The 27,500-nt window shown below is 40.1% G+C and overlaps 2 protein-coding genes across 3 annotated transcripts in view; one reads left to right on the top strand and one right to left on the bottom strand.

Annotated features, from left to right (window-relative positions):
• The window catches only part of cacna1db (calcium channel, voltage-dependent, L type, alpha 1D subunit, b), a 150,358-nt gene that overhangs the window by 121,585 nt on the left and 1,273 nt on the right, over nt 1-27,500 (bottom strand). Inside the window, exon 2 of one of the 2 annotated variants that reach the window (XM_037536116.1) lies at nt 14,399-14,956. In XM_037536116.1, coding sequence (XP_037392013.1) covers nt 14,399-14,546 — 148 coding nt within the window. In that variant the 5' untranslated portion in view covers nt 14,547-14,956. Of the gene's footprint in view, nt 1-14,398; nt 14,957-27,500 lie in introns of those variants that run through there. The other variant, XM_037536117.1, reaches the window with a different exon arrangement.
• dcp1a (decapping mRNA 1A) lies at nt 4,367-24,733 on the top strand. Its single transcript, XM_017707482.2, has 10 exons — nt 4,367-4,618; nt 8,125-8,165; nt 8,293-8,420; nt 15,168-15,234; nt 16,547-16,676; nt 16,786-16,890; nt 18,457-18,960; nt 19,051-19,110; nt 21,559-21,768; nt 22,878-24,733. The coding sequence occupies exons 1-10, from the start codon at nt 4,484-4,486 to the stop codon at nt 22,956-22,958; spliced, it is 1,461 nt and encodes a 486-aa protein (XP_017562971.1). The 5' UTR covers nt 4,367-4,483; the 3' UTR covers nt 22,959-24,733.

Raw genomic sequence — 27,500 nt, 5'->3', positions numbered from 1 at the left:
TGCGCCCTGGTCTCCAAGGTACGAACGCCATTCACCTCCTGCTGCTTTGTAACCAGAGGACGACATTAGTTTGCCACATTCCGTGTAGAAATGAGAAGAAATATAAAGCGTCGTATGTGGAAACGTATCTTGGCAGCCTGGATTACCTGCTCTGCCAGCTAACACTTTCACAGTGATAATCCCACAATAATAATCCTGCTAATGCTCCTTACCATGGGAGGTTACTGACCTATTCCAGCCCACAGCCCAAATGATGAAAGCACTCCTCTCTGCTTATTTATTTCATATCTGTCTGATACTCCCATTGCACCTTTACACATTATGATTCATTCACATCAAATGAATACAATACATTTAATGAGTTACATGTATTGTATTATACATGTATACATATATTGTGCTAGGACACCTAAGGCATGCATGATAATTGAGATTTATGTGACATGATGTGCGTGATAACTACAATTTTTTGCCGCTATAGTCTTTGGTGAAAAATAACTTGTTTCACACTGACATCTTGTGGTAGATTCTTTACATGCCATCCCCAATCACAAATGCCTCCTTAACCCCTTTATAGTTAGTTACATAGGTCATGAAATAAAAGCTCCTACAGTAAAACAGTGTACTAAAAGTCCAGCAGACCATTTGGTATGGCTCTCTAATTCACTCTCTCATTCTGTTGCCAGGTTTATGAGGCTCCAGTCCTGGAAGACCACAGCCACAGCAAGGCGCCAGACCAACGCCACCCTCAGGACAATAAAAATGATAGGCCTATATGGGACAATGTGAAGTCTGTAATGGTTCAGAATCGGGGCAGGGGAGCAAGGGAAGGGAGTTGTTGGTGGGACATGTGCTTAGCTGTGGCCACCTGCTCTTCCCAGGCAGAGCAGAAACATTGCCATATTTTTTCACCCTCCCTCTCTGCCTTTGATAAACTCTTTAAAAAAAAACATGGTTCTTCAAGGGTTCACTCAAAGAACCCCTTGCATCATGAATCGTTGCATCATGAAATCAAAATAGGTTGGCGGTGAATGCGTTGTAGATGGTTCTAAACAGAACCATTTTGAAAAAGGTTCTTCCATTGCAATGTAGCAACCTAAATATTGTAACAATAGAAGAACCTTTCTTTTTGGTGCTATATAGAAGCATTATCAAAAAAGTTCTATGAAGAACAATCTACAGCACGTTGTTCATCAAACTGAAGAATGCTTTCAAGATGCAAAGAACCCTTTAATCATGCAAAGGGTTCATTGGGTGTTCATGGTTCTACAGTATATACATTTTCTTAACAAAAGAACCTTTAAAGAACCAGCTTTTTTAGCAGTGTAGTAAGCCATAACTTTGACTAAGTATCTCACTTATTTTATACAATAAGTATGACTTATTGTATCAAAGTATTTTACTTGGTTTCTTGAAATAATGTCTTATTTGTCTCAAAAGTGTTGATGTATTATGATGAATGTATTGAAATAATATCTTTTTTTAGATTCATAGTTTTGTTTTCAGGTTAATTATCTCGAGATGTTGCATTGAGAGTGCATGTCAAAGTCTGGGAAGTAATCGAACAGTCAGCTTCCAAACTGCGTGTTGGATACAGAGAAATGGGTAGGAGTGAAGACCTGAAGAAAGACCAAATTGTTATGGCCAGACGAGTGACTGGGTTGGAGCCTCTCCAAAACAGCAAGGCATTTGGGTGCTCCCAGTCAGCAGTGGTGAGCACTGACAGCGGTAATAACAATCCACAAACTGGTGATTTGGGTTCCCAAGTCTTATCGATGCACAACGGTAATGAAGGCTATCCCATCTTGTTCAAACCGACAGAACAGGCACTGTGGCACAAGTCACGGAAATCTTTAATGATGGTTGTGGGAGAAATGTGCATCTTACCCTGCTGTGTATGGTGCTACGTGACTGAATACCCATCCTAACCACTCTCCATCATCAGAAGCGAGAACAAATGGGCACATGAGTGCCAGAACTGGACCTTGGAGCAATGGAAGAAGGTCGACTGGTCCGGTGATTTGCATTTCTTTTACATCATGTGGACATCCAGGTTTGTATGCACTGTTTACTTGGGGAAGAGATGGCACCAGGATGCACTATTAGAGGAAAGCAGAGTGTGTATGTACAAATACAGTGTCTCACACAAGTGATTACACGCCTTACATTTCTGCAAATATTTTATTATATCTTTTCCTGGTACAACACTATAGAAATGAAACTTAGATATAACTTAAAGCAGTCAGTGATCAGCTTGTATAGCAGTATAGATTTACTGTACTCTGGAAATAACTCAACACACAGCCATTAATGTCTAATAGCTGGCAACACAAGTGAGTCCACCTCACAGTGGACATGTCCAGATTGTGCCCACTTGTGTCGTTGCCCCTCCCTTTTGTCATGTGACTCATTAGAGTTACAAGGTTCCAGGTGTGAATGGGGAGCAGGGCTGTTCAATTTGATGTTTTGGGTACAATTCACTCATACTGGGCACTGGATACTCAACACGGCACCTCATGGCTAAGAACTCTCTGAGGATGTGAGTAATAGAATTCTTGCTCTCCACAAAGATGCCTAGGCTATAAGAAGATTGCTAACACCCTGAAACTGAGCTATAGCACGGCGGCCAAGGTCACACAGCAGTTTTAGTACAGTGGTTTTCTAGGACAGGTTCCACTCGGAGCAGGCCTCACCAGGGTCGACCAGAGAAGTTGAGTCCAGCGTCATATCCAGAGGTTGGCTTCAAAAAATAAATGTATGGGTGCTGTCAGTATTGCTGCAGAGGTTGAAGAAGTGGGAGGTCAGCCTGTCAGTGCTCAGACCATATGCCGCACAATGGATCAACTCGGTCTGCATGGCCGTTGTCCCAGAAAGAAGCCTCGTCTGAAGCGGACGCGCAAAAAAGCCTGGAAACAGTTTGCTGAAGACAAACAGCTTGAGAACATGGATTACTGGAACCATGTCCTGTGGTCTGACGAGACCAAGATAAACCTGTTTGGCTCAGATGGTGTCCAGCATGTGTGGTGGCTCCCTGGTGAGGAGTACGAAGACAACTGTCTCTTGCCTACAGTGAAGCATGGTGGTGGTAGCATCATGGTCTGGAGCAGCATGAGTGCTGCCGGCACTGGGGAGATCAGGTTCATTGAGGGGAAACTTGAATTCCAACATCTGCTGTGACATTCTGAAGCAGAGCACGATCCCCTCCCCTTGGAAACTGCGCCGCATGGCAGTTTTCCAACACGATAACGGCCCTAAACACACCTCCAAGATGACAACCGCCTTGCTGAAGGTAAAGGTGATGGACTGGCCAAGTATGTCTCCAGACCTAATCCCAATCGAGCACCTGTGGGGCATCCTCAAGCAGAAGGAGGAGGAGCGCAAGGTGTCCAACATCCACCAGCTCCGTGATGTCATCAAGTAGGAGTGGAAGAGGATTCCTGTGCAGCTCTGGAGAATTCCATGCCCAAGAGGGTTCAGGCAGTGCTAGATCATAATGGTGGTCACAAAAATTATTGACACTTTGAGCACAATCTGGACATGTTCACTGTGAGTTGGACTCACTTGTGTTGCCAGCTATTTAGACATTAATGGCTGTGTGATATTCAGAGGACAGTAAATCTGCACCGCTGTACACTGACGCCTTTAAGCTATATCCAAGTATCATTTCTATAGTGTTGTCCCATAAAAAGATGTAATAAAATATTTGCAGAAGTCTGAGGGGGTGTACTCACTTTTGTGAGATGCTGTATATTCTCTATCAGAAGGACAATGCACCATGCCACACTTCACATACTGCTTGGAACTGTTCTTCAAATGAAGAACATGACAAACAGTTCAAGGTGCTGTTCTGGGCTAAAACATTCCCCAGATCTCAATCCGATTGAACGTCTGTGGGATGTGCTGGAACGCAACGTACAGGGCTTAAAGAATCAGCTGCTATTGTCTTGATGCCAGATACCACAGGCCACCTTCAGAGGTCTTTTGGATTTCAAGGTTTAGTGATTAGGAGCTGTTTTGGCAGCATGTGGAAGACCAACAGCAGATTAGGCATAATGGTGTATGTCAAAAATAACAAGGTATTTCAACTAAAATTGGCAGTAAAATTAGAAATCATTGGCGTAATCAGTCAAAAGTTATTTGCGTAGTAAGCCGAAATATCAAGGAAATCACTGCTTTGCTGTAGTGAGTCGTAGTGAATTGTTTAATTAATATTTCATAAGTAGTCATTTATTAAAATTGAGACAAAAGTCTAAAATATTAACATTAATTTAAAAATATATTATCAATATTATAAGCTAGGTCGCTCGGCGTCTCTCAAATTATCAGAAAAAAAAGAAAAGAAAAGAAAAAACATGTCCCAGCAAATAAAAATACATGACGTGCGGAACCAGCGTCTTGGTCGGCTGCGTACCGCCCGGAGAGAAAACGAAGCGGGCAGTGTTTGTCCCAATTTCTGCCGTGCTGCCGCACGCTAGTGTGCAAGATGGAGTCGGTGAGTAAAGCGGGGCATCTGATGAGCCTGGCTGCCCTGCAGCACTACGACCCTTATATCAACAAGCTCCTGGACGTCACCGGCCAGGTAGCGCTCTACAAGTTCAACTCCAAAGCAAGCGAATGGGTAAGTTTATTCCCGGCTGGTGTGAGCGTGTCCGTTAGCTCCGTTAGCCCCCGTTAGCCCGTTAGCTCCGTTAGCCCCCGTTAGCTCCGTTAGCCTGTTAGCCCCCGTTAGCTCCGTTAGCCCGGTAGCCCCGTTAGCTCCGTGTTTAGCGCCGAGCGAACAAACCGCTGCAGAGCAGCTGGACTTCCCTCCCGCTTCACCGCCTCCCCGCACGGCGCGCACAGAGCCGCGGGTTTCTCAGTAAAGGCGTTTTGTCGGTCGGCCAGGCTGCCGGCGCCCGGACAGCTGAACGGCTCAGATCCCAAACGATTCTTGGGTCTTACTCCTTCCCTGTAGCGATAATTATAAAATAGTAATAACAATTATTTAAATTAGGTGGCCGTCCCCGGTCTGTGTCCCTCAGACTGTCACTGTGTCTTTTAAAACACTTTCAGATGCTTTAAGTAAAAATATATACTCATTAATTATAAACTCACACGCTTTCATTACACACTGCTCATATGTATTCCTCTGTGTCTCTCTCTCTCTCTCTCTCTCTCTCTCTCTCTCTCTCTCTCTCTCTCTCTCTCTCTCTCTCTCTCTCAGATAGATAGATAGATAGATAGATAGATAGATAGATAGATAGATACACACACGTCTATCGCTTCTGTCGGAAGAAAACCTTGTATCTCCGTGTTTGTCATTGAATGTTGATTTCATGATTAATAGAACAAAACAAACGGCCCAAAATTGCTTGGAAAGACGTCTGGTTCCACTGACTTACATTAAAAGGAAAGTAGGTTTTTTCCTTCTCCTGTAAAGTTACCATTTTAGAGATGGAAGGTTTTCTTCAGACAAGAGCGATATGTGTGTATGTATATGAGTGCATGTTTGTGTATATGAGTGCGTGTATATGTGTTTGTGTATACGTGTTTGTGTGTATGAGTGCGTGTATTTGTGTATATGAGTGCGTGTATATGTGTTTGTGTGTATGAGTGTGTGTATTTGAGTGTATGAGTGCGTGTATATGTGTTTGTGTGTGTGTGAGAGAGAGAGAGAGAGAGAGAGAGAGAGAGAGAGAGAGAGAGAGAGAGAGAGAGATGTATATCTCAGCACTGCAGTAACACCGACTTGGTGTGTTGCGCTGGTCTGAGAGCATCAGACTCCGCAGTGCTGCTGGAGTTTCTAAAAACCTCAGTGTTACTGCAGTGCTGAGAATGATCCACCACCCAAATAGTACCTGCTCTCTGAGGGTCCGTGGGGGTCCTGACCACTGAAGAACAGGGTAACAGAGTATCAGAGAAACAGATGGACTACAGTCTGTAACTGTAGAACTACAAAGTGCAGCTATACAGTAAGTGGAGCTGATAAAATGGACAGAGAGCGTAGAAACGAGGAGGTGGTCCTGATGTTATGCCTGATCGGTGTATATATTTGTGTGCGTGTGTGTGTGTGTGCGCGCGCGCGCGCGTGTGCTGTAGGCTGAAAAAAGTGTTTTGAATTGTGCATATAGAACACAATCAGTGCCAATGTATCAGAAAGCACTGATCAACAAAAAGAAAGTGAGACATCTGTAAGTTTATGTTCATGAAGCCGGTTATAATTCATAAGTCTGTTACTTAATTTCTACTATTGGATAAGTGATTAGTTCTATTAGGAAATGTTATAGGCTTTGTTGGGAATTTGCTGTTGTTTGTGAACTAAGAATTTAGTATATAAAAGATTATAAATAATTTCTTACCAAATAAAGATGATTTTTGTCTTTACCAAGTCTCACAGACCTCTGATGAAGACAAAACAGAAAATAAATGGCATATCAGTAGCATAAATAAGTAGGAGTGTAGTGTATTTACACTAACACGAGCAGTCAAAACTGCTTTAAACTTGCTCGAAAGGTGAGTGGTGAAACGTAGTGTACACCCTGTGACTGACACAGAAATATAAATCAAGAAATAAAACAAATATGGGCATATATCTAAAACATCAGTAAAAATGAGAATCGTGCAGTAAGTGCATCTGAAAAAAAAAAGGTTGCAAAAAGTTGCAAAGGCTTAAATAATTTAGCAAAAAAAACCCTAAACCTTGTTTTAAGGTAATGCGGTCACAAAACACCAGTGAGTTGGTGTGTATGAGGAACTGCATTACATCATTTAAAGAAAATGAACTACAGAAGAAGGCTTTCTCCCCCTCATCACTTGTTTTCTTTACCAAGGTCCTCTCTTGCAGCTCTGTCCTCGGGTGATAGGGCCCTGGGGAGACACGTGCCTCGTCCGGCTGCTTCCCAAATGGCATCTCAAGCCGCGGAATGCAAATAAAGTTATGATGGATCTGTGGGCCCCGTTGTTTCTTTGGGCCAAGACGATGCACAACATCCACCCCTTCCTTCAAACACTCAGAGCTCTGGAGCCACTTTTCCAAAAATGTCAATTGCTACGTCCTCTGGTGTCCTCCCCCTCCCTCTTTTCTACTCCACGCTGCTTCAGAGCCCATTTCCAACTAGCCTTGCTGCTTCCTGTGCCTCAGCATCCATATACAGTAAAGGACACTTGCTCAGTTTGGTCAGAAGTCAACTTTGTTGTTGTTTCAGTCGCAAAGATCTTCCAGAATGTCAAATCATGTTTAGCTTTGGCCAGAAGGTGTGGTCTCAGTCCTGATCGAGCTGAACCATGGTTCAGTTCATTTGAACACATTTTTGTATGGTTCACACATTCTAGACAATTACAGGAAGACCGGCTGTCACCGGCCATTAAACGATAGAAGAAGAACCAGCTGAGAAGTAGACATGAGCTGCAGTAGCACGCGGGGCGGAGACCGGTGATTTGGTCCAGCGAAAGGTCCAAGTTCTGACAGGATGAGCGCGAGAGGATATTCATCATTTTTTCCATTTAAACAGAAAAAGCTCCGAGCTGAGCTGATAACTTCTGACGCTTCTCTACAGCCAATCAGTGTCAATGCAGCCCACAAAGGTTTTCTGCCTGTATTCCCCACATAGCCTTGAAATAACTAACGAAGAGTTTCTGCAAAACTCGTCTTACCTTCTCCACTGCCGTCGAGCCCCAGCCCAACTCCCCCTACAACCACCCCCCCTACTTACTTATCAAACTCGGATTATTAAATAAACATGAGCAGAATGTTTCTTCTTCAGACACTGTTAAAGGGAAGGGGTGTGTGCTGCTTTGTGTTTGTTGGCTAGCTAAAAAAATTAATGAGTAAATCCAGATTTTTATTTTTTTAATATAAAATCATATCATCAGTCATATAGCATATTAGTGCTTATGGCATTGTACATTCCTCAGAGTCACGTGGACAGTTGGAAATAAATTTGAGGGCAGTGTGCTGGGTTGTGACTTCGGTACCAAAGCGAAGGGCTGTCATTTCTCCTCTTTATGGGGTAAAAGGTGTTGTAGGTAAAGTCTTCAGTTAACCCAGGTCACTTTGGGTTTATATATAATAGAGCTTTGGATTTTTTTGAAGGGTGTGAAACAGTTTCACTGATTTAATGTGCAGCCTTTTTTTTCTCTTCACAGGAAAAAACTGACATTGAAGGCACCTTATTTGTTTATGCCAGGTAAATACTTTCTGCAATGTTTACCTCTCATGCCAGTTGTCAATAAGTCAATAAGCATTCAAGCAACATTCACTTACTAAGCAACTACTGTCCTGGACAGCTAGAGCCTAACTTTGTCTTTCTGCAGGTCAGCATCTCCCCATCATGGGTTCACCATTATGAACCGTTTGAGCACAGAGAACTTGGTGGAGCCAATCAATAAAGACCTGGAGTTTCAGCTTCAGGACCCTTTTCTGCTTTACAGGAATGCAAGTCGTAAGTGTCCAAATTAGAAATATACTGCTGTCTCTTATCAATGTATTAATAGATACAACTCTATAACCAAGTTCCTTGTAAAGTTTTGCTCTTGAGTAAATTAATCCTAATATGTAACTTGTGCTGAGCTTAGAATATTCTCTAAAATGATATGAGTCACTCTGTCAGATCATGAGCCATATGTGCACTCAGCTCTTAAAGGAATAGTTCAGCAAAAAAGCTCTTTTACACACATGTCTGATGTCCAGATTTTGTTTCTTTAGTTATGAACTAGAGTGGCAAACGTAATATTTGCTAACAAACAGCGGACGTCAATAGTCGCCCAGTTCACTTCTGTAGAAATACATAACTAAATGTCTTTCAGCTCGCTCAAACTGCATCCAGACCTTCATTAAAAGCCAACAATGACAGGAGATGAGCAAAAAACTTATACTTGATGTTTTATGTACATATACGTAAGTTTTACATGTACAGTATTACACCAGTAAGGTACGTTTTATATATATATATACTGTGTAAACTGCTGTGGAAAATGTCCTATAATAAGTGATTTGTCGTACTGACACAGTGAGAATAATATCTTTGGACAAAGATGTTGTAACATGCCTTTCTGTTTATTTTACATTGTCCGTAATAGACGAGGAGTGATTTATTGTTAGAGTAATAAAGTCCCAGAGCTTTTCATTTGCTGCTTAGGTTAAGGTTCAAATTGTGTGCTTGGAAGGGTATTTTTAATACCTTGTGTGCTATGAGAATTTGATCTCTATCTTTTTAAGAGAGTTATATCATCACAGGGCTGAGAGATTTTAATTTCCCCACCAAATATGGGCGTACTCTTGAAGATGACGAAGCACTAATTCAGCTTCATAATGGAAAAGAGCCCAAGACAAACTCCTTTGCTCAACTTTCTTTTCCCATTGAAGGCATGGTATCGTGGTTTAGTCTTTCCAAAGAAAAACAAATAAACCATTAAAGATTTTCCCCACAGCCTTTGATCTGCTTTCTTAAGTTAATGTATGACTGATCAGTCTCTAGGTGTTTTCCCACTAGTAAATAAATCAGTATTATATGATGGTGTATCAACATTTCTTTAAGAATAAAAATACAGGGTTCGACAGTAAGCTTTCTGCCAAGGAGCACTGAACGTAAACAGGAGTACACAGTACAAATCTTTGAGCACCAGCTTAAAATAAACTTTTTTTTATTCCCTCCTTTTTTTCCCTTTCATCTATCAGTTACTGAGGATTTGTAATTCAGCAATCCAGTGTTTCCTGCATTGTCAAAGGCCTTATCTTTACAGTATCTATGCAATATTGGGAACTACCATTTTCAGTCATTTGGTATTTTGGGTTTTTTGCATTCTTTCGTTTCATAGTAGTGAATGTGCATGTTAACTGTAAAGAAGTAAAAATTACTTCTCAAAACCACAAAAAATCCAAACTAAATTGTCGGAGGCAAAACTAACTAAAACGAAATAGAATTACTGAGAAAAAGCATTCCTATTTTTTCCGAATGTGTTAAGAGTTTAGAAGTGAAACTTGTTTGGCCCTCTTTAAGGAATGCGCTTGTCTACGCTTGTATTCATTTTATTCCATCCTTATGAAATACTTGTTAAATCATTCATCATGATAATACTAAAAAAAAGTGTGTGTGTGTGTGTGTGTGTGTGTGTGTGTATGTATATATGTATATATATATATATATATATATATATATATATATATATATATATATATATATATATATATATATATATATATATATATAATATAAACCTTTCAGAAAATAAAACTAAACGAAACCTTTCAGAAAATAAAACCAAACTAAACCTTTCAGAAAATAAAACCAAACTAAACCTTTCAGAAAATAAAACCAAACTAAACCTTTCAGAAGATAAAACTAAACTAAACCTTTCAGAAAATAAAACTAAACCTTTCAGAAGATAAAACTAAACTAAACCTTTCAGAAAATAAAACCAAACTAAACCTTTCAGAAGATAAAACTAAACTAAACCTTTCAGAAGATAAAACTAAACTAAACCTTTCAGAAGATAAAACCAAACTAAACCTTTCAGAAAATAAAACCAAACTAAACCTTTCAGAAAATAAAACTAAACTAAACCTTTCAGAAGATAAAACTAAACTAAACCTTTCAGAAGATAAAACTAAACTAAACCTTTCAGAAAATAAAACCAAACTAAACCTTTCAGAAGATAAAACTAAACTAAACCTTTCAGAAGATAAAACTAAACTAAACCTTTCAGAAAATAAAACCAAACTAAACCTTTCAGAAGATAAAACTAAACTAAACCTTTCAGAAAATAAAACCAAACTAAACCTTTCAGAAAATAAAACCAAACTAAACCTTTCAGAAAATAAAACCAAACTAAACCTTTCAGAATATAAAACCAAACTAAACCTTTCAGAATATAAAACTAAACTAAACCTTTCAGAATATAAAACTAAACTAAACCTTTCAGAAGATAAAACTAAACTAAACCTTTCAGAAGATAAAACTAAACTAACCCTTTCAGAAGATAAAACTAAACTAACCCTTTCAGAAAATAAAACTAAACTAAACCTTTCAGAAAATAAAACCAAACAAAGACTATTAATGGTCAAAACAAACTGCACCTAAACTGAAATTAAAACCAAAATGAAATATTAAATAAAAATAAAAACTATTGAAAATCTTGTGACATGCATAATGAGTCAACTTGGCTAATTACAAGCATTTGCGTGCACTATAGATCTCAGAAGTACTTCTTAATACTCTGTATTGCATATAATGGTAACTTGGAACTTTAGACTTGTTGAGTTTCCGTGTTACGGTGTTGTTTATTTATTCTGTGTTGACTGTGGAGACTTTTTAGTCATCCATGCCATTGAACTGTCTAGTAATAGTAAGTCGAGGCAGGTGGTATGATCTTATGTTTCACCCTACAGACACTGTGCTTTAACTTTCGTTTGCTCATGTCCAGCACCCTAGACTTGATCTTACTAGACGATAGGTGCCCATAATTAGAGCACATTTTTTGGATTAGGCCTGTATTGCCACAGTTAATTTAGGTGTCAGACAGGAACGAATTGTTCTGCTTCCAGAATCCAGATGTTCCTTTGATTTTTCAGAGCTCTTGAGCTTCACTGAGGTTTTTATGATCAGATAAAGGGGAGCATTATTCAAACGCTGCAACAGTGAAGAGGATATAAGAGGAATAAATCTGATGTATATTTTACGGTCATTGGCTTATTGCCTCAGGCAGGGGTACAGTATAAGAAATTGTATTGGTCATCAAGGCCACCACACCATAATGGCCAGAATTAACAATTTGTGTTTGGGCATCAATCTGTCTAGACTTTAGTGTTTAGCTACTCTCTATATAACGCCAGCATATGTCATGTTCAACTTTACTTAGCCAGTAGAACACCATGTACCTTACCAGGCAGGCTCAGCAGGGTGGACCACCAGGGTCACCACACCATCACGTCATGGCAGTGCTCACCCCAGCCTCAGGTTTAGACTGCTATTGTTTGCTCCTGCATCCTTGAAATAACTGAATTGGGGGATTCCTTCAAAAAAACGTGAGGTGCACTGCATCGTCTTCTTTACAAATAAACTGATTACCTGCTAATTGTGTAACTTAATTCAAAAGATTACTCTATTAAAATAACACATTCTGATTACGTTTAATTATCTTTGTTTTACTTATCTGTGTAAAGTCATATAAAGATGGCTTTGGTGCTGTTTGCACAGTCATTTGTAGATGGTCCCTTAGCTTTCAACAGTCCACAGAAATTATTTTCACAAGTGGGAGCTGATTTATTGATTCTGTCAATAATAATGAGACTTATTAAAACAAGTTCCAGTCCTGGTGGACCAAAGCACTGCAGATTTCAGAAGGTTCCCTCATCAGCTAATTAGCAAGGCCATCATGAACTGAATTCAGAGTGTTAGATGAGGGTAAACACTAAGATCTGCAGCACTTTGGCAAAGAAGGTCCCCAGATTTATAATTTAAAAAGGCAAATTTTGAAAACCGCAAAGTAATCCTGCTGTTATCACCCTAATTTGTCATTTTTGTTCTGTAACTGAACTTTTTCCAACTCTGATCACCTCCAGCATTCCATACAAAACACAGCCGTGCATCTTTCCTATTGAAAACGATGGGAAATAAGTGCATACCTTGTAAGCTCTCCATATCACAAAGAGGAGTCACACCTATTAGTAGTTAGCTTTGAGAGGAGTGCTCTGCCTCATAGACTCATCAGAGACCAGGGTCTGCATTCAAGCTTCTTAGGAGTAGGAGTGCTGATCGAGGATCAGGTATCTCTCTTGTTTGGGCTGATTTTGCTGACAGGAACAGGTAGATATTTGATGAAAACTCCAACTCTGAGAAGCTTTATGAACATGGGCCCAGATTAAATGGCATGAACATTACCGTATTTGCTTTACCAGTCTTTCAGCTTCTTAGTGAAGGTACAAAGCCGGGGTTTGCATGGAGAAGTACTATTACTCCGAATTAAGAATTGATTTTACTGTGAAACTTTCAGAATTGTACTCTGTATGCTGTGTCCTGGGTTTGTGAAGCTGAATGATTGCCTGAGAAACTCACTTTACTGAGATTTCCCAACTTTGCCATGTGACTCACAGAGCGCTTTAATGACTTGCTTTGCTCCTCCACAGAAGCAAGCACTAATTGAATGAGACAGTCTAGACTCCAATACAAACTGGAACTGTTGTAGTTTAGGGTCCCTTGGTATTTTGAAATGGAGCTGTACTTGAGATCAAAAGGACTTCATCCAAATACACGTCAGATATGCTGCTCCTCAGGAATGAGGGTCTCTGCTGCTGTTTGTATACAGAATTTAGGTCGTGTCTGTGTGCTGCTTTTATAGTTTCCCATGGATATTAAGGCCGCCATGAATGCTGACCTTTGGAAGAGGTCAGTTGGGCTGCATTTGAGGACCTGCTGTTTGTCCTTGGTTATCATAGTTTCTTTTCCTTCTTTCTTTTCTTTTGTTCTTTTCTTTCTTTTCTTTCGTTCTTTCTTTTCTTTCGTTCTTTCTTTTCTTTCGTTCTTTCTTTCTTTTCTTTCGTTCTTTCTCTCTTTCTTTCATTCTTTCTTTCTCTCTTTCTTGTTCTTTCTTTTCTTTCGTTCTTTCTTTCTTTTCTTTCGTTCTTTCTCTCTTTCTTTCATTCTTTCTTTCTCTCTTTCTTGTTCTTTCTTTTCTTTCTTTTCTTTCGTTCTTTCTTTCTTTTCTTTCGTTCTTTCTCTCTTTCTTTCATTCTTTCTTTCTCTCTTTCTTTCTCTTTCTTTTCTTTCATTCTTTCTTTCTCTCTTTCTTTCTCTTTCTTTTCTTTCATTCTTTTCTTTCTTTTCTTTTCTTTCTTTCTTTCTTTCTTTCTCTCTTTCTTTCTTTCGTTCTTTCTTTTCTTTCTCTCTTTCTTTCTCGCTTTCGTTCTTTCTTTCAATAAGTTTAGAGAATGGTGTAAAATTATACTACTGGTTGCGTACATGGTTGTTTACCCTAATGCACAATTTATAATTCACTGCAAACACTTTCCCCACTGGTGGCTCAAAATCTTGCCAAAAGTTGAGCTTGTAGCAAATGCGTAAAGTTTACTGATGGTGCATGTTTAGACTTGCTTTAGTGTCACTTGAAATCCTGAGTGCAGCAGTTGCGATACACTTAATACATTTTGCAGTACTGAAACCGCATGTTGTACAAATGTTTGGAGAAAAAGGTTCATCAGTGTATGAAGACTACATGTTTATGTTCATTGCTTCAGCGGCAGAACGAGTGCTCTTTTATGTGAGTTAAACTGCTGTTATAGCCTGCTGCATTTCTCCTTCCTCACGTTCCTTGCGTCTTATGCTCCAATTTGCATCATCATTTAATATTTTGTGGTGCTGACTGTTGGTAGCAGTTAAGAAAAGCTCTAGGCTAACTCTAGACTATTATTGGGGTACAATCTTACCTCTGTTGGGACCGTTGAAACATCGTCCAAGCGTCTTCTGAAAGACAATTTTACCCTTGTGGCGGAGATCTTGGAGATCATGGTGGGGGTTAGAGGCCACCCCGAGCAGAAGCATCCTCTCGGTGCAGTTACCACTGCTTAGATCCATTCTCCAGCCAGTTGGACATGTCCCTCAGAATGTTCCAAAGTTCCTCCTGAATCCTGGCTTCATCCAGCAGCCTCACCAGCAAAGTGAGCCTGAGCCCCTGAGGTGAATGAAGGGCTGCACTGTGGGATCCAATTCAGATATCCATTATACTTGCAGAGGCTTCTAAAATGTTTGACAAAGAAAGAGCTGTGGAAGAAGGCGCAGACCTCCGTCCATGGAGCTTCAGCCGTGACTCTGTTGATCGTGCGCTATGTGAGTTCTAGAAAGTTCTTGTGGGAGAAAGAAGGCGGAGGAGTGGGTAGGAGATAAAGTCTCCAAGGTCTTGCTGTTTTCCTCAGAGAGAGAGAGAGATTGAAGATTGTATGCTTTCCCTGAGCGGCATGTGCTGGGAAAGGTTGCTGGAGCTGTCACTGTGAAAGAACGGAAAGAACAGAACGGAATTTCACTCGTTTTCGTTTTTGAGTGTGAGCTGTGAGGTGAAGGGACACGTTGTCAATGTGTAAAGCTCAGCTGAAATACATTTATGAACACAGTCAGAATGATGTTTTCACTGCAATGTAGTGAAGATTAAGAACTATGTGGAGATGCTCTAATATTAATTCTTTTTCTCTTTCACGTCAGTGGGCATCTACAGTATCTGGTTCTATGACAAGGCTGACTGCCAGCGCATAGCACAGCTAATGGTACAGTAAGTATCAAATGAATACTAATTACACCGTATTAAACGTAACCCAGCCTTTTACTCGGTCAAATATACTGTGCATTGCTGCATGAAAATAAGCGCTGACTAAAAGCAATCTGTCCTCGGGTGATCGGTCACTGAGGAACCCACACGGGAGCCTAGCAACAGGTTGAGCTTGTTGCCATGGGTGCCTGTTACCATAGCAACCAGGTTACTCTCACATGTGCCATCTGGGTGTATTGAGGCACATGCACCTGTGCAGTTTTGACTATTAAAGCCACATTTGAATAAACTGATTGCTGTAATTTTACTTACAGTTGTGTCCAAAGGTTTAAGTGCCCCTTGTCACATTAAGTATGTTGCTTTTCTAAGTGGAGAAGGTAACACATTCTCTACAGAGAATACAGTTGGATATTTTAATTTGTTAATTACAATAATTATTTAATGCATTGATTACTTCTTATTTGCTGAATTTAATATATTAGAGACAAAAGTTACAGCACGTTTTATGTTTTCCCAATATATTAAATTCAGTAAATAAACAGAAATTGTGTACTTAAATATTAAATAGTTTAGCAAATTTAAGTTCCTTCTAACATGTACATGTTAGCTTTACACAAAAACAAGAAACGTAATTTGGTCAGGGGTATTAATTTTTGTATACCACTTTGGCAGTATGAGAATATTTATCATTACCTTGATAAATTGCATTACAGTATGTCAGTCTGCGTTTCTGAATATATTGTGTACATACAAAAAAAAGCACTTCCCAACTGCTTGTTGATTAAAAAGAGCACGATTGGTTCTGTTCAAGATTTAGTGCAGCACAATGTGTAACACTGGATTCAGTTTTTGGCGCCACTTCTAAAAATCTTGTTTAATCATATGTCAGAATAAATAAATATTGTGACCGTATATCTAGAGCCCAAATTTCTATGCTTTAAAGTCCCTGCAAGTGACCATAGCAAGAACTTGTAGTAACTATTAGAGTTCTGTGTGTGAAAATGAGTTTAGAGGATAGTCATGCCACTGCTTTTGCAGTTTCTATTGCTGAATGTTTTGCGCTGCTTGTACTGTACTACTGTATTATCTTTACTGCTCTGTTTTAGCCATGGCATCTTAGCCTGCACAGATTTATATATATTTTATGTACATAGAATCAGGTATTCACAAATATCCATTGTGGTGTTGGAAATTGTTCATTTGCAATGCACCACTGTCCTCTAGTGGACAAAATCTGTAGCATTCAAACCAGCACAGCCCTAATAGTGTTGCACTGCTTCTTCTTAAGGCTCATTTCTTTGTGTATGTGTTTTAGAATAGTAAAGCAAGAGGCACTGAGAGCTCAGCAGGCGTCTCCAGATCGAGGCAGAACAAATGGTTGTGTGGAGACTAGACCTATGGATATACTAGAACTGCTCAGCAAAGCCAAGGAGGAGTACCACAGGGTAGGCCAGCAACTGCTGCTGTATGATTTGCAGCCTTTTACTTCAAACTGATTTTTTTTGTAATTTAATATAATTGTGTGTGTGTGTGTGTGTGTGTGTGTTTATGTAGAGTCAGTCTAATGAGACAGATCTGCAGGCAAACATGGATGTTGCTCAGACTCCAGACCCAATTAAAGCAGAGGCCACTAAGCCCACAGTTGCTGCTGCACAGCAGGTACAGTTATGTCAGTAACAACTATTCTCTATCAGCGCTACAAAGTGTATATTTTTAATATAGCAGTAATAATAGGTAGTTAAGTATGTGGTTTTACAGGTGAATTTCCAACAAACTGCTTAGCTCTAACATGAGATGGTATCATAAACCTGTGGTCACACCAAACACATGACGAAAAGGCTGATCCACGTGAACGGGAATGTAAGGGCTCAATTTTTACCCTGCGGATTTGTGAACCTCATTAGCGTGAGCCAGCAGAAAACAAGACGCCGAGCTCTTCTTTCTGAACAAAGCGAAATGGAGGAACAGCCCCTCAGTCAAGATCCAGTCCAGTGTGGTCGAGGCTGCTTTTACGTGGCTCCAGCCGAGCAACAGATCCCATTCATTTTTATGGAAAGGTTTGGTTACGTCAAATGTGGTCGTGTGGTGCTGGCGCATCAAATCAGGGCGATGCAGCACGCTGTACGAGTTGACCGCAGCCGAACCTTATGCAAATGAATATGGCCATTGCGATGCATCTACCCAGTCAGAAGCAGAAGGTGATGTTTCTACAAGTATAAAACATCCTGTACGCTTGTCAGGTGTTCTCATGTGACATGGAAGAACTTCAGCAGAAGCTCATTATATTGAAGCATGACTGTTTACCTTCAAAAATCAGTGTGATTGCTTGGATGTTAATGCACTGAAATCTTTTACAAATACTGCCAAGTAAATTTCAATTAGATTTCATTTGGATTTCACATACAAATGCTCTTATAACACCCCTATGAAGCCAAGCTAAGAGGGAGAATGTCTTCACATCCCTTGAACGTGCCAGGACAGTGTAAGTGCACCTCAGATCTGACAGCTGAATCAGCTAGGGTTGCCTGGTGCCTGGTTTTGAGCTCCCTTCAAAATGCTGGAGCTCAAAACCAGGCACCAGGCAACCCGAGCTGACTAGCTGAGTGCCCGGGCCATGCAAGGGTAAATTAATGTTATTTTTCAATTACATCTTTTCAAAATGCAGTTCATTTATGTGTCATCTGTTCATGCACTGGTTAGCCTGAAGACACCATATATATCGAATAAATAAACTATAGGTTGTCATGGTTTTATTTGTGTCACAAGGTGGCAGAAAAATGGTAGATGGGAACATTTAATTTGACCTATTCCTTACAGAAAAATCTATATTTTCATAGGTTTGTTATAGAAAATGTGAAGAAAGTATAAAAACTAAAGCAAACAAGATAAACCAACAGCGAACTGCCAGAAAAGAACTTGCTTGACACAACCAACCCTGGTCCCATACTGTCTGCTTTGTCACATCTAAAATCTGGCAATCCTAGATTCAGGTGATTTCCCTCCTACTCTTTTCTGAGGCCTTGTCACCAGTGGCTTAAATATGGTTAATTAAAAATGATGCATAAATACAACCTTGTTGATAGAAACTACAGATGTAAGAAGAACAAGCACTTTCCAGAAGAGACAGTGCAAACACGGCCTGCGCTAGAGTTCATTCACTGTTAGTCATGTTAGCATTTTTGGTTGATTTTAATCCGTTTAATACATTCTCTTCTTTGTGTTCAGCCCACCCACAGTGTGGTAAAGCAGATCACAGTCGAGGAGCTGTTTGGCAGCTCTTTACCTAAAGACCCAGCACCTCCAGCTCTACCTGCTCACAACCCTTCTGACCCCACACCCGGCGAGAGCTTCCTGCGTGGGCTAACTTACGCCCCTCCTCCCCTCCCATTGGAGCCTCTTCTCACTCCTCGTCTCACTGCTGACCCTGGAGGTCCAGGCCTGGTACCTCTCCTCCAGGCTGGGGGCTCCAGGGATCCCAAGCACTCCGTTTCCCCAAGATTGATGGCACAGAGTGGGGCTGAGAACGTTCCAGTACTCACAGGACCCAGAGGTCAGACTGGTGCTCAAGCTGCACCTCAGTACATTAACACACACAAAGGTGACGGGCATGGAATTCCCAAGCCAGTGTCTGACTTCATGCCCAGCACACTGGTCACACCACAGAGCTTCAGAGAGCCAACACCCAAAGCTCCAGCTGTGTTCACCAGCAAGAGCACAGCATCTGCACAGGTAAGGATCAGACTGATTTACTGTGTTCCATCAGTGGTTTCTGAAGACTTTCAATATTATTCTCTCTCTCTCTCTCTCTCTCTCTCGCAGAATAAAGAAGCAGACGCTTTTGCACAGCCTCAGGCCCAGGGTCTTGTTAAACCCATTCCAGTAAGTATATGCACTAAAACTGACATGCAGAATTTTGCAGTGAATATCAAAACTTTGTTAGAGGGTGCAGTACCTTTACATTATAAAATACTCAGATATAGCTATCTGTAACAAATCTATCATGAAATAACACCTTTATATTGCGTGATGTTAGCTGTGTATTTCTTCCTATGGGGTAGTAGAGCGTTTGAGGAGCAAGTTCTACAGCAAATTTTGCTTTTTATTAGATTATTATGAAATTATAACTTTCTCAACATGCAGAAGGCAGCAACAAAACATGCCAGATGAAAGTCCCTGCACAATGATGGAATCTAACACAATGATGCCATCTATTGCCTCAGAAATGGCAAAATTCACAGACCGTTCCAAAGTGGAAGGTACAAAATTATGGGATCACCACTCTTGGAGGAAGATCTTTCCGGTGTTTAATTTTGTAGGAAAAAGTTAATCACAGAGACGTGCCACCAAACTTTTTTTCAAAATTCCAACCTTCTGCATTAAGAAAACAATAAGAAAAGAAATAAATATAATTGTTGTAGTCAGTCCCAGTTCTGTTTGTAGATCAAGTAGAGGAAAAAAAATGGAATCACTAAATTCTGAGGAAAATATTATGGAATCGCTCTATAATTTGCAGTTCAAATACAAAAACCTGCATCAGATTAAATCTGCTAATTAGTCTTCAGTTAAAAAAGAGTGCTCACACCTTGGAGAGCTGTTGCACAAAGTGGATTGACATGAATCACGGCTCCAACTCGAGAGATGTCAGTAGAAATAAAGGAGAGAACTATAAAACTTCTTCAAGAAGGTAAATCATCACGGAATGTTGCAAAAGATGTTGGTTGTTCCCAGTCAGCTGTGTCTAAAGTCTGGACCAAGCACAAACAAGATGGGAAGGTTGTAAAGGGAAGCACACAGGTAGACCAAGGAAAACATCAAAGTGTCCGTATAGTAAACTTAAAGCAGTATGTCTTGAAAACAGGTGGGCGGAAACGGGAGTCAATGTCTGTGACCGAACTGTAAGAAATGGGATTTAGATCCAGAAAAGCCAAACGAAAGCCGTCTAACACAGAGAGGAACGAGGTTACAATGGGGTAAAGTAAAGCAGTCATGGACTGTGGATGACTGGATGAAAGTGATCTTCAGTGATGAATCACGAATCTGGATTGGACGAGTTGATGATGCTGGAACTTTTGTTTGGTGCTGGTCCAATGAAATTTATAAAGATGACTGCCTGAAGAAAATTTCCAGTCATTGATGATCTGGGGCTGCATGTAAAGGCACAGGGGAGACGACAGGCATTACATCTTCAGTAAATGCCAAAGTTTACATTGAAATTTTGGACACACTTCTTATATCATCAGCTGAAAGGATGTTTGGTGATGATGACTTCATTTTTCAAGATGATGATGCATCTTGCCACAGGGCAAAGGACGTGAAAACTTTCCTTCAGGAAAGACACAATGTCAATGGCATGGCCTGCAAATCTCAGTCCAGTTGAAAATCTCTGGTGGGAATTGGAGAAAATGGTAAATGACAAGGCTCCAACCTCCAAAGCTGATCTGGCAACAGACAGTTGGAGATGGATTGATGAAGGATCCTGTTCGTCATTGGTTAAGTCCACACCTCAGAGAAGTCAAGCTGTTATAAAAGCCAGAGGTGGTGCAACAAAGTACTAATGGTGCAGTGATTTTCTCATGATTCCATAATATTTTCCTCAAAATTTTAGTGATTTCCATTTTTTTCCTCTACTTGATCTACAAACACAATTGTGACCGACTACAATTATATTTATTGCTTTTTTTTATTGTTTTCTTAATGCCAGAAGTTTGGAATTTAAAAAGAAGAAAGTTTTGGGGCGTGTCTCTGTGATGAACTTTTTTCTACAAAATTAAACAATTGAGAGAATTTCCTCCAAGAGTGGTGATTCCATCATTTTTGCCATGGGTTGTACAACTAAAAATTAATGGTTATAAGTTAGAAGACCAGCTGTTCTCTGTTGTCAGGAAGACTGGAGTTTTATGGCACATAATGCAGTAATTATTATTATATAATGTCAGCTTTTTTGTTTTCTGTTTGGTTTTTGAATTGCATGAATTTTAGTTTTGGCCAATAATTCTCATGTGCTGACATCAGTGTTAAAAACATTAGAAATCTTGGTGTTGTGCTCTTTCTGTTGTAACGAATGATACCACATAACACTACTTACTAATTGGGAAAAAGCCATTCTGCTTGATGAGTGATGCTGGCCAAAAAAGCAAGCGCAGGTCATTCTGAGTCATGAAACTTTACATAAAGGGAAGATCAGAGTGCTTATAGAAATGAACTTTGTGAACTATTCCCTTTTTTTACATTTGATCTCTAAATGTTTCATAATTACAAATAAACAGATTCGTAGTTACTAATATGTAATTAAAAGTAATTACTAATGAGTTATTTCTCTTGTCTAAGGCAATGAAGGCAGGGCTAGTGGTGCCAGGGGAGGAGCTCTCTTTGCTGCTTTCTCCCAGCGCGTTCCAGCAATCCACTACAAAGGTCACTGAGCTTCAGAGATCTCCTGCCCCTCCACCGTCACCACCAAACACACTGGGGAGTGGAGACTTGCCATCAGCACTGTACAACAAGACGCAGCTACAAGACGTTCTGATACATTTGATAAAGGTATGCAAACAGAATTTCAGACAGAACATTGTCTGAGTTTGTTGTTGATTGTTGAGGATAAGACTCACTCAGTTACTCAAGTGTTTATTGTCGTGGGGTTGGATCCTGGACACCGTAAGGTGTCTGTGCATAATACAGTACAATAGAAGACAATATTAAGGGTGAGGTTGATTGCATAAATTAATGCAACTCATTATTATCAGTGAGTGACAGTTCATTTTTGACCATCAAAGTGTCTTCCAGATGAAGTGTCCATGTAGGTAGCAGTTCAACTCTGTTGGTTTTAGAATGTTGGATTTGAACATAACTGAGTATTATAATAATAATAATAATAATAATAATAATAATTGGCAGATGTTTACTTCTTGAAAAAGTATTTGAACAATATTTATATATTTATTGTACTCTGGAAGAGCAGAATTGTTTAGTGATGCTGGGCCACTATACCAAAACATCAGCGTTTCATTTATTTTAAGGCACATGTAATATTCTACGCTAGTATTATGTTTCCCTGGAATTGAAATCCATACAGATGCAGTCTCTAGTTCTCCTTTTTATTCATGTTTACAAATAGCCAGCATTGGCAGATGCGTACATGGAAAATCCTGGATATCGGCATCATCCCAAAAAAATCTAAAAAAATTATCCTGGTGTAGCAAAAATAGTTGATGCATTAAGCTAAATCATGCATACACAGGCGTCTGGGCACATGTACTGTACATATGAACATTAAGAGAAATGTCTAACTTCAGCCGTCATGATTAGCCTAGCTGCACAGTTAGTTTTGACTTCTGTCATGTTGTGTTTCTGCAGTAATTCTCGCAAAATAAAATATGAAATGGGACACTTTTCTGGGGAGAACGCACTGAGCCTTGTGCCTCTCATTGGCCTTTTGTTAAATGCTGACATACCAGTTCTTAGGCTGAAGGTAGAGACGTAACTGTAAAGTGTCAACATTTTTAATGTCAGCTTTTATAATTTAGTCACAGCTATATTTGCTACACTGGTGCACTAGGTTAGTTGAGCAGCCCATGACACATTTGTGTGAGCAAATGTTTGAGTTGTGCCGTTTGTTTTATGGAGCTTTGATCACATTTTGTCTCTTTCAGAACGATGCCCGCTTCCTCACTGCGATCCACGAGGCGTACTTGCAGAGCCTCTCCAAAGACCTCAACAATGTAAAGCTATAGCCACCACCCCAGAAGTCCAGGACTGTCATCAGCCTCCTAGAGTCTGTTCAGAAGCCCTGACTCTGTGCTTATAAGGCAACAGGAAGTTAGGCTGCGTTTAGGGCAGAAGATTCCAGAATTATCGGCTTAGCCGCGCTGGGTCCCTTGCTGTATCCTAGTCACGGAGTGACTTGTCTAAAGACACACACCACTGCTTTCTGTCAGCACTGCTATAAAAGAGGTCAATCCTTGGGATGATTGTTGCATAACCATGGTGACTTCTTTGGTTACCCCACCTCTGAACCACAATGATGACCACTTATTAAATGCAAATGTAGTTTCCGTCGATCTAAATTGTGGGGCAACAACTTCACTTATGTTCTTGTCCTTTAGCAGCATCGTGTCGTCCTCTTAGTGGCTATGGTTAGCTTCTTTGTCTTTTTCAACTCGTTTCCATGTCCATCATTCAGTCTCCTGCATTGGCCCTTTCTGTCTCATCCCTGGTCATGAAGGCGTGTGCAATACTAGCAACTCTGGGAGTTGCGTTGTGAGGGTGATAATGGGTCATATCAAACTTCAGATCACAATTGCTGACCTGTGGTCAGTTTTTTGCATTTTTTGTTGTAATGATATTGTAGTGCAGCTAATGGAGAGTGACCCTAAACCTGCACTTTTACTTGAAGTAATATGGGCCCAAACATGGATATGATTACAGCTTGATAGGTTTTGCAGTATTATGTACTGCAATGAGCTTTATTGGTTATTTCCACTGGACAGTACAACACACCATTATTTAACATGAGTATAAGTGCAAATTCATTTGATTCTATAAATCGGGCACCTTGTTGTACGTCAGTAATCTTTGATTTATATGGGTCCCAAAAATCATTTCAACTAAACTTCTAGATTAAAATCGGCATGTAGTTTAGCAGTTGCTTTACTAAATTAACAGATTAATAGCTGCACGCACAAGCTTGTGTCTGGAAATACAGGTAACTTTTAAAGCACCTATATACAACATATCTGAATAGATATCATGGATTTGCAGCCTTTTAATGGATAATCAAATGCGAAATGAATTATTCAGGATTGTGAGCATTATCTGCAGTTGGATATCAAGCATTCTGGTGTGACTTTCTATGGTAAAGTGCCATGTCTAATGCCTCCACTATGTGGTGCATGTCATTATGAGTTGCTAAATCTAGATATCATTCTGAGTTTTGTGTCTAGACACACAAAGCCTGTGACAATTTAAGAAAGGCTATGAACGGAACCGTAATATAAAACGTATTTTTCTGCATACGTGATGCTTCCAATTGATTCATCTTCCTTGCTTTATTTTTTTAACTAAATCATGAACCACATTTTTCTTTATCATCTGGAAAATGCAAAGCATAATTGTTTTATAGAAATGCCACTAAAGACTCTGAGCAGCTTTAAAGCTCCAGTTATTGGGAGGCTTGTAGCTTTTTCACCAACTACTTTTTTTTTTTTTTTTGGGATGACAATGATATGAAAGCACCGATACAGTAGAGGTCAGTCTTTTGCTTTCAGTTATTAGCCATACTGTCACAACATGTAACTTTTGCCCTTTACCATTCATTTTTTCTGTTTAATTTCTCATTTTTCTCCTGTTTGGGCAGTTTACAAGCAGTATCGCATAACAGCATAATCATAGATTTGCTGAATATGAGGTTAAATGCTGTGCTATGTCCCCACGCAGAGTTAAGAAAGGATGTTTACCATGATGGGTCTGTCAGCCTAATTTGATGCTGAATAAAGCATACATCCCCAGATCTCCTGGCTGACGTCTTCAGATTTAAGTTCTCCTTCCAACATGCTGACGTGGTAAATTATAAGGGGTCCACCGACAATGTTAAGGGTGCCTGGTTGCAATATCCCCCCATCTGCTATAGGTCTGAGTAGGACCCTGTAGTTACAGCACCAGATGAATGTGTTTGTGTGAGTGTTTCGGTTCCTTGTCCTAGTTCCCCAACTCTGTTACAGTACACAGGCTGTTAGCTTCCGGTAGCCAAATACAGTTAAATCCCTGTGTAGAATATCTGGTTTGGATCATCAGGTATTTTTTTATGAGCAGGAGAAAAAGCACATAACTGCAGAGCTCTATAAGCAGATGTAGGCCCGTGTGTGGGAGCTACACACAGCTACACTCTTATCAGGTTCATATTTGGATGTCAATAGTTATTTTGGTTGTCTTCCACAGCGCACCCAACATGCGTTGGAGGGCGGACAGACTCCCTGTTAATAATCTTAAATATCCAGGCATATACAGACTATCAAACATGTAGGTCTGTGACTCATCAAGCTAAATCAGCCAAAGTGGGTTACATAATATACCGTCAAATGATCATCAACCGATTACACCTCTCTTAGTTTAACTGATGAGAAAAGATGCCGTGACATTTCGTTTGGTTTTCAGTTCAGATATGCAGCAAAAACAGCAACGGCACCTGAGAATCCAGTCATAATGAATCAGATAATTAATAATATTTAGTATAGGCAACATGTCTCTATTACAATGTGTCTGTGTTTCCATTGCCTGCCCAATTTTAATCTACAGTCCATTGGGATCTTAAAGACCTCTGAAAAATTATGCAAACGTATGCCTTGGTTTTATTAGACGTCGTCGTTCTCATTTCTAAAGCATAATGCTTTTGGTCCGCTAGAACATTTGCATGTACTACGTTCAGCTGAAGTCTGAAGGTCCTTTGGATTACAGATCCATGACGATCCCTGACCTGATATTCAGTTTCATTTGTCTAGGCAAATATTGACCACCAGATGGCAAACCAATAAGCTTGAATCAGGTTGCAACATAATTTCAGTGATCCCACCATTGGGGCTTCACAACATGCAACATTTTATCTCAATCCACAGATAACCGAAAAGAAAACTCCACAAAAGTCTTACGAATGGCTGAGTGTCAGACATCCCGTCAAAAAGCGCTTAGCTTTAGAAATGGTGCTAGCTGAACTACTCATTTATAACCATTATTGAATTAAAATTTTGATGCAGAACTGATAGTTGCAGAAGGTTGTGGTACATAAGTCTGGGGCAGTTATGCAAATGCCAGAATAAGAATATCATCAAATCTCCAGGCTCATGAGATGTTTTTATAGTGAGCTGGTGTAAAGCTAATGTCTTAAAGGAATTCTGCAAGAGGACAATATTGTTTCTGCCTTGAAAACAAGATGGGAAACAAAGTACTTTGTGAACCCACTTAAAGTTGTATTATTTTGTCAAAATGCACAGGTTGCCTCAAATCGTGTGTAATCTAGTACGGCTTGCGATGGTAGTTTCTACAAACACAGCCAGTTCAGTTACCATGGAATACAAACTTACTGCTATAAATAGGCACTCCAGCCAATCGGAAAACTTTCACCATTCTTCCTTCTCTAGAAGTGGGCAACATGGCAAAAATATAACATTGTGATACCTTAATGAATTATCACAACACACGATATGTCACGATATTTATTTCTCAATCACCTGAACAGAGTAAAGTGATGCTCCTCTGAAAGAAAAACCCTCAGTCAAAACTATGAAGAATGATTCTTATTCAGTATTTGGCGTACTGCAGTGCACTAAATCCATTTAAAGGGGACTCATTTCGCTCTGTTTATAGTTGGTTAATGTTCTACAAGCACTGATAATATCCAGAATATCCACTCTGCTCCTTTTCTCTGGGTGTCAACAGTGACTCTTTGTTTTTTAGCTGTATCTGAGCTCAGGACCAGCTTTCTCTCTACCCTACTGGTACCTAGCAAAGATACTTTCTCTAGACGGACAGAGCACTTCTTAAGAATGAGAGGTACTTTTTAAATCCCACAAACGGGGAAATTCCACCGCCGCGTTTAACCCATCTGTGAAGTGAAACACCACATACACACTAGTGGATACACACACACTAGGGGGCAGTGAGCACACCCTATCCACTATCCACGGTGCCTCCCTATCCACAGCCCTATCCACGGTGCCAGGGGAGCAGTTGGGGGATAGGTGTCTTGCTTAAGGACACCGGCAACCTTCCGGTCACAGGGCCGGTTGCTGTATGCTGTGAATGTAACATGTTCAGAAAAGCATATTCTATTGTATTGTGAACTAATTTATCACAACACTGATGTACGTTGTCATTTTGCTAAGCCCTAGTTATAAACATGCCCACTCTCCTCATTTAGCTGTGCCACAATAGTCTTAAGATTTGCATTTATCTGCAAATCACCCTTCTGGTGATGTATCTTGAAGGTAGGAGAAACCTTTGAAAAGTACAAGGCCTTTGGGGTGGGTACACAAAAGTGGGCTTTCTTTCCCTGTTAGCCGACGAATGAAGGAAAGCCAGAGAGCTAGACTTTCTGCTAGAAAGCTAAACGTCGCACTTGCATTGTTAAGCTGTACATCAGTTGATTCATATACTGCAGTGAGAGAACACAAACATAGAAATCATGAATTCTATCAAAGCAATAAAGCTGAGGGACGCAATGCTGCACCACAGAGCACAACACCACACCTGGAACGCCCCGTTAGGCTATTATAGTTATTCTT

The sequence above is a fragment of the Pygocentrus nattereri genome, chromosome 29 (genome assembly GCF_015220715.1).
Source record: "Pygocentrus nattereri isolate fPygNat1 chromosome 29, fPygNat1.pri, whole genome shotgun sequence".
NCBI classification, from domain to species: Eukaryota; Metazoa; Chordata; class Actinopteri; order Characiformes; family Serrasalmidae; genus Pygocentrus; species Pygocentrus nattereri.
The sequence above is the reverse complement of the archived record's forward strand: the minus strand, read 5'-3'. Positions and strand labels throughout refer to the sequence as shown.